The sequence below is a fragment of the Salvia splendens genome, chromosome 8 (genome assembly GCF_004379255.2).
Source record: "Salvia splendens isolate huo1 chromosome 8, SspV2, whole genome shotgun sequence".
NCBI classification, from domain to species: Eukaryota; Viridiplantae; Streptophyta; class Magnoliopsida; order Lamiales; family Lamiaceae; genus Salvia; species Salvia splendens.
Window position 1 is genome coordinate 9093648 of NC_056039.1, and position 7336 is coordinate 9100983.

The window sequence follows — 7336 nt, forward strand, 5'->3', positions numbered from 1 at the left end:
GACAAAAAATATTTCCCTCGCTTGGTGACCCAACGTTTTTCTCGATGGGTAGAGAAAGAGGAATCACAGGATTCACATCTCACCTACACGTGGCATCATCCAACGCTCTCGAGAGAACAGGTCTTCAGGGAGTTCTTTGCGGTGACCGTCTATAGCCGGTGGAGCCGGTGACAGGGGTCAATGGTATAAGAATTGGGGTTTAAGCCGTGGTGAGGAAGGGGTGGTTTTCACAGGGTTTTTGGCTATCTTTTCAATTTCAACCGAAACAGAGAAAATAACGATTTAGATAAAAACACAAAAGCAAAAGAATTTAAAAAGATGGGGGGAATTGAGTGAAAATTTGAACTTTTTTTGTTCATGGTTTGATTTTGTGATCGTGTAAAATGGATTGGATGATCTGGGTTGTTGAAGATTCAAGATGGGTTATTTCTGTGAGGAAAAAGTTGTGATCTTGCTTAGTTGTTGGCATAGTTGTAGAATTTTGTTTGCAGAAGAAAATGATGTGGGTATCACTCATGGTGGCATGGAAGAGATTTTGATTCCTTAAAGGTGAGATGATCAGATATTTTTGGGGTGCTTCTGTTTGTGGTTTGGTAAAGTTGGAGGTTTTGGTTCAGATTTTTGTTGAAAGAAAATCTAGGGGAAATGTAAGATTTCTGGGTTTTTTCATTTCTCAGGATAGCGGTTTTCTCTTTCTGTTTTCCCTTTTTTCTCTCTCTTAAGGGTCTTTCTTCCTCCATCCTTTTTCATTTAATTTTAATTGTGCATAAAACAAGTGTTTGCATTTGATATTAAATGTGCATAATTCTGTTCCTCATAATATGAAAGTGTCTGATCCGGGATTTCACCATGCAAAGGATGTTCAGGGTTGGAAAATTTAGATGGTTTCAATCCGAAAATGGCAAGTTTTTCATAATTCTTTTATTCTGTTCATGTAGTAGATTATAAAGCATGCTACTTCTGTCTTCCATCACGAAATGCTGTTGAAATTCCTTTCACTTTGAGGTTGTTTTGTGAGGGTTTCTTTTCCTCTATTTCTAGACCAGTCTCTGAGTTTCTGCTTGTTTTTTCAGAGTGCAATCCATCACTTATTTGGTGCAACTAAAGTTAATGCCGATTTGATTCTATTCCGTCATGAAAAGGTCTGATTTTGGCCTAATCTTGTGCTTTTACGCCAATAGTTATTTTAATTCGTTTTGTTTCTTTCATCAAAATTCCAAGTTTTTGCGCCTGGATGCGATATAAGGAATATCCGATTTTCTGATATATACAATGAGTTTATCATTTTGTTGCTGTTAATGTTGATTTGTAGCGAAGGATCTGGTGATGAATCCACAAGTGTGTTTTCTATGGATTTTTATGATAAGAGTAATTCTTTCGAAGTGCCTTCCTTATATGATTGTTATCACGTCATGTAGTGTAGTAATAAATTAATGTTTTCATGCATTTGTTGTATTCAGCAATCTTCAAGATGCATTGACCCCTTTCGCATTTAAAATCGAGTATGGTCATTTTCTGGTAATTATGTTGGTGAAGGTGTATTTGTCTGGTCTGTAACATCATTAGACTATTTACAAACTTGATTTCCTTAAAAGTTATGAATTTGTAACTGCATTGTATCTTTGTTCATTCTATGTTATTTTGTCTTTATACTACAGGTGTCGTGCCCATTCTCGTTGCATTTGGATTATTTCTTAGTCAGGCTCTGGAAGACTGGTCTTCCTGTTTTATGAACTCACTGGGTATGGTTCTGAGATATGTCATTGCAGAAGAGATCAGAGTATGGATTTAATGGTTATCAGGTGCCTCCGACTCCTCGAGCTGCCAGATCAGTTAGGGTAATCAGATTCCCGATCCATAACTATTGTATTTCTATAACCTATGGATAAAACATACTCTGACCATTTTTAATCAATTTCTTATATTAGAAGAGGAGCTTAGTTAAGAGAAGAACCGATGACAACCAAATGTGTGCATTTGACTTATTGGCGACTGTAGCCGGAAAGTTACTATTGGATAGTGAAAACCTGCCATCTGCAAATACATCTTCTGGAAAAGAGCAGCCCCCCGCTTTGGGAAATTCCGTTGGGAAGGAAGATAAGGACAAGCATAAGTCTTTAGAAGAAAAACCTGGTGATCGAGATTGTTATGAAAGAAACTTTCTTTTTACGGAAATTGTCTCTGAAGCGCCTAATCCAAATTCCTCTTCGAACAAACCTGCTTGCACACAAAATGATAGAATCTCTAGGCCCGCCTCTGGTATAACGTCTTCTGATTGCTCGGAGAAGTTTGGTTCTGCAGAACATTTGGTTAACGATGAATGCAAGCTCAGCCTTGGGATTTCTACTCCTTCAGTAGATATCGAGTCATCTGGTCTTAGAATATCTGCAAATTCAGGGTCGGAGGAAGAAAGTAGGAAGGACAGGAAAGACATAAAACTGGTTTCTGCAAATTTTAGGAATTCGTCGATAAGTAATAAGGTTCCTCTGTGCAGTTCAGTTCATCCAGAGGCGCCAGAGAGAAAATCTTCTGCTTTAGTGTGTTCAGTTGATAGTGTAAAGTTTCCCTTTTGCAGGGACCGCGCTCCTTGTGGTCCTCTTCCCGTTAACCGGGAGACTGTAAAGTTAGTTAAGAGAGATGATGACGATAACTCTTCTGAGTGCGTCGAACCTAGCACCAGAAATAAGGCTTTTAAGCCACCCGGGGACCATAGGTTCAGAAAGTTTCTAGCACCTAAGCATTGTAAAATAACTTCAATTGTGAAGGACGATGAACGCTCTAATGCTGGTGAGCTACTATTGGCTGTTGAGTTTATACGATGGCTTTGTAGTCTATAATGAGTTTGATATGTTTGCAGAAAGACACAATATTCTCAACAGGAAGAATGTTCTTAAGCGGCAGAGGTCTCTCAGGGATTATCCTTTCAAAAAGAGGAAGCTTTACGATTGTAGCTCCACCTCTAATTCTGATGAAAGCATCACCGGTGATGGAATGTTCGGAGTGTCTGAGAATGGTGCTAATGAAGATGGACACGGATCTGGTGATCTCCCAGGAGGTAGTTCTCTTCATTCCCCCCTTCGATTACACACATGCATGAAGATAAAGAACTGATTTTTTAGACGTGACCCACATTCTATTTGATTGGCACAAATTGCAGCAAACGCAGCCCCAACTTCCGTAGCAGGAGGATATGATTCCTTCCAGTCCACGAATAGCCAAGGTATGAGAATTTGCTTTGAGTCATTTGTTATCTTTTAGGCTTGAGAAAAGTCTGGCACTCAAAGAGGTTCTCATGTCAAAATATTTTTAATTTGGCTCAGTCAAGCTTAGGATCAAGACCTTTAGGGTTCCTGAGTTATTTATCGAGATTCCAGAAACTGCAACAGTTGGTTCCCTGAAGGTATCGGACACAACCTATCGTGTAAAGCTTGTAAAAAATTTTAGCCAGTATCTAACTGGTGGTGGAGACCATTGTGTGCTACATTATTTCAGAAACACTTCACGTTATCGGTTGTTATATAATGTTTTGCAGTGTATGGTTATGGAAGCAGTAAATACAGTACTTGGAGGTGGGTTACGTGTTGGAGTAGTACTTCAGGGTAAGAAGATTCGAGATGATAACAAGACTTTGTTGCAGACCGGAATTTGTCATGATAACAAGATGGATAACCTGGGATTCACTCTCGAGGCGAACCCTGCTCCAGCCTCGATAAGATCATATCCCGAAGATGGTCAAGGTCAACTGCTGTGCGAAAATCCTCAACCACTCGCCAGGTATTCTTCAATTTCTCTACTATCAAGTATAATATCTTGGTTAATAGCCATGGCTGGTTATGAATAGCTATGGCTGGTATTCTTTTTGTAGTATTTATAGTTTTTATTTATTTATATGTATGTCTCACTAGGTATCCGCCCGCTCCTAGTATTACTCAAAGTGCTGGCCAGCTGGGGAGTCATGATACTCATCTGGATCTTCATGGAAGCTTCAACAATTTCATAGAAAGTGATCACGACTCAGCTCCATCTCCTCCTGGCAAGTCGTTGCAGAGAACAACTTCAGAATCGAAGGCACTGGTCCCAGTGCCTTCAGCGAAACAAGAAGCATTAGCTGTGGTGCCGCTGAGAAAATCTAAGCGATCTGAGTCTACACAGCGACGCATCCGTAGACCCTTCACCGTTGCTGAAGTGGAAGCTCTAGTTCAGGCTGTTGAGAAACTTGGAACCGGAAGGTATTATCGGATCCTAACCATGAAATTACGTGATTATGATGGTTCCTTCTTTCGAAGCAAACACAAGTAATAGGCTTGTTTTTTGCTGCAGATGGCTAAAGGTGTGTATGTGTTTTAACTAATAGGCTTGTTTTTGCTGCAGATGGCGCGATGTGAAACTGAGAGCTTTTGATAATGCAAAACATAGAACTTACGTCGATTTGAAGGTAAAATGAATAATAGTGTTGTCGTATTTCGTCAATGAAGCTCTTAAGATGTTTTTTATTGGTTAAATGAAATAATGGTTGTGGACTATTTAGACATTGTCATTTGCTCCTTTTGCAGGATAAGTGGAAGACATTGGTCCACACGGCCGGAATATCTCCTCAGCAAAGGCGGGGTGAGCCCGTGCCACAGGAACTTCTCGACAGGGTCTTGACGGCTCATGCTTACTGGTCACAGCAGCAACCAAAACAGCATCAGCTCAAGTCGGAACCAGATACATGTCTTCTTCTATGAAAGAGTGGGGTTCCATTAGTCGGAAAGACAAGACCCGTGTGTCTAGGTGTGGTCTTTTCCTCTCTTGATTTTGTTTTTCTGTGATTAATACAATACCAATACAATACTACTACTACTACTACTACTATGTATAAAAAGTGTATGAAAAGGGAGTAAATTAGTCTTTTTATGTACTAATATTTGGGTTGTAGCAGTTGTAAATGGGTTACAAAATAAGAGGCTTTCAGCTAACAGAATTCATTATGCTGGGAAACTGGCAAACTTTTTAATGTGAAGTTTCTCTCTCTGGTTGAATTGAGAGTCTCAGTTGTCAATTCTCTAGTGTAATTAGCTCTCTTGTTAAATGTAGAATCAATTGATTCTTGGTTCTTGCCCAGTTTAGAGGTATTATTGTAACAAGAGTGTTTTTGTTATAAACATTTCTTACTTGTATATCTTCATCATCATAATCTATAATCTATATATTGCTTTTTTTGCCATGCCTTCATTAGGATGAGATGCACACAAGTTTTTTAAATTTCGCGTATATTATTAGGTAGAATATTTTATGCAATGCTTATTAGTATATAAGCACAATACATCATTAGAGCATATATTTAATACCTAATCTCGTAATTAATACAAGTAAAAAGTACTGCTTTCTATAATTAATGTCATCAATGCTTTATGCTTTAAGTAGAGGTGCTTACATGCTGTGGTGCCATGGAACCCCCAGAAATCATAATGTTTACTATTATGTATTGGTTTCACAAAATTTTTGTTTAACAATTGCCCATTTTTCAAATACACACGCTTTAATTCTAACTTACAAACACATTAATTTTTTTACACACTTTCTAGTTAAAAACTATCCTTATAAGTATTTATCAAATTTTATTATTTTATACAAACCTCAAATTAACTTGTTTTTGGTATAAGTAATTAAAGATAAATCACTTTGAAATTTGTAATAGTTTTGAAAAATAAATATGTGCATAATTGATCACATAAGTATTCGTGATAATGTTGACTTTTTTTTAATGTCGATGCTACTTTTAGCAACAATTACCATATGTATCTGTAGTTATTATCATCATTCTTTTATTTGTTACTCATTATCTATCTATATGAAGTATCTCGCAACTTTCTACCACACATGCCATAATTTCGGTAAGACAAATATCGAAAAATACTATATAACTGTTAATAGTAATTTGGACCCCCTACAACCGAAATCCTGAGTCTGCCCATAAGTGGTTAGAAAAAATATACTACTACTACTTATATATTCCAAAAAAGTGAAATTTGACATTTTTTATTGGACTAACTAAAAAAGAAAATGCAGTAAGTAATTATCATAAGACAAATAGAGTATATAAATATTTCTATATACTCTCTCCGTCATAATAAATGTGAAACAATTGGTTTCCAGCACACAATTTTATACAAATATTGTTTAGTTTTCACTTTAAGAAAGATAAAAAAATTAAAAATGATATTATTTTTACTTTAAGAAACATTTTCTTATTTAATGAGATAACCTAAAAATGAAAATGTTTAATTTTATTTTTATCGGGATAGACTGAGTATAAATTTGCCTTTCCTATAAGAGCACCCGCAACGCGGTGCCGTCGCCGTTCCTATGCCGTTCCGGAGGAACGGTTTCGCGGCGGCACGCGTTGCAGCGTGCGTTCCGTCGCCATTCCGTGCCGCCACCGTTCCCATGCCGTGCCGCGTTTCGTTCCTCCGGAACGCGGAACGAAACGTTCCGCCACGCGCCGAGGCGACGTGGCGGACTCCCATTCGACGCGTGAAGCCCACTCGCTGCCCCGCGAGTGGGCTTCGTCCCGATGACGCAATAATTCATTTTTTTTAAAAAAAATTCGAATTTAATAAAAAAAAATAAATTTTTTTTTATTAACGGTAATGAGACCGTTAATTTTATAGCCGTTTTTTTTTTATTTTATTTATTTACTCTATAAATACTCCTATTTCATATTCATTTCAATCACAAACACACATCTATTTCTCTCTATTTCCACCCCAATTTTCATCTCAAATCAACTCTATTTTCCTTCTCCCAAATTTAATCAAACTAATGGATCCTTATGAACAAATGCGTCAAATATTGGAACAATCACTTGAAGAAGATCGACGACGGGAGGCGGAAGAAGCCGCTCCGCCCCAACGTCGCTCCCGTACGTACATCCATCGTAACCGGGAGGAAGCCGCCGCAAGGTTAGTACGCGACTACTTCTGCGATAACCCGGTTTGGGGAGATACGTACTTCCGTCGCCGTTTCCGCATGGGGAAACCGTTATTTCTCCACATCGCGAATACTTTGGCAGCCCGGGAAGAGTTCTTCCAGGAAGGGTTCGACGCGGTCGGACGTCCCAGCCACACGACGCTGCAGAAATGTACTGCAGCAATCCGCCAGCTTGCGACTGGACAAACGGCCGACATGTTCGACGAATACCTCCACATCGGAGATAGCACTGGGCGAATGTGCTTGCTCAAATTCTGCAAAGGCGTCCGGGCAGCCTTCACCGACGAATTTCTCCGGAGGCCAAGCACGGCCGATTGTCAGTTCCTTCTCGACCTTCACGAAACAGTGCACGGATTCCCAGGGA

General features: G+C 38.9%; 1 protein-coding gene across 2 annotated transcripts; it reads left to right on the forward strand.

Annotated features, from left to right (window-relative positions):
* Positions 1-201: 201 nt before the first annotated feature.
* On the forward strand, positions 202-5199 carry LOC121744303 (telomere repeat-binding protein 1-like). 2 transcript variants are annotated; one of them, XM_042137799.1, is made up of 11 exons: positions 202-549; positions 1074-1142; positions 1659-1838; positions 1929-2787; positions 2858-3055; positions 3158-3220; positions 3321-3400; positions 3533-3774; positions 3906-4229; positions 4372-4435; positions 4554-5199. In XM_042137799.1, the coding sequence occupies exons 3-11, from the start codon at positions 1758-1760 to the stop codon at positions 4725-4727; spliced, it is 2085 nt and encodes a 694-aa protein (XP_041993733.1). In that variant the 5' UTR covers positions 202-549; positions 1074-1142; positions 1659-1757; the 3' UTR covers positions 4728-5199. The 2 variants fall into 2 exon arrangements, with proteins under 2 accessions (XP_041993733.1, XP_041993734.1); XM_042137800.1 differs by lacking the exon at positions 1074-1142.
* The last annotated feature ends 2137 nt before the right edge of the window (positions 5200-7336 follow it).

Excerpts from the sequence above, each read along its gene's own strand:
- LOC121744303 (XM_042137799.1), top strand. The coding sequence starts at position 1,758 with ATGTCATTGCAGAAGAGATCAGAGTATGGATTTAATGGTTATCAGGTG. Across the intron at positions 3,401-3,532 it reads CAACAGTTGGTTCCCTGAAG|TGTATGGTTATGGAAGCAGT; the intron begins GTATCGGACACA and ends AATGTTTTGCAG. Across the intron at positions 4,230-4,371 it reads GAGAAACTTGGAACCGGAAG|ATGGCGCGATGTGAAACTGA; the intron begins GTATTATCGGAT and ends TTTTTGCTGCAG.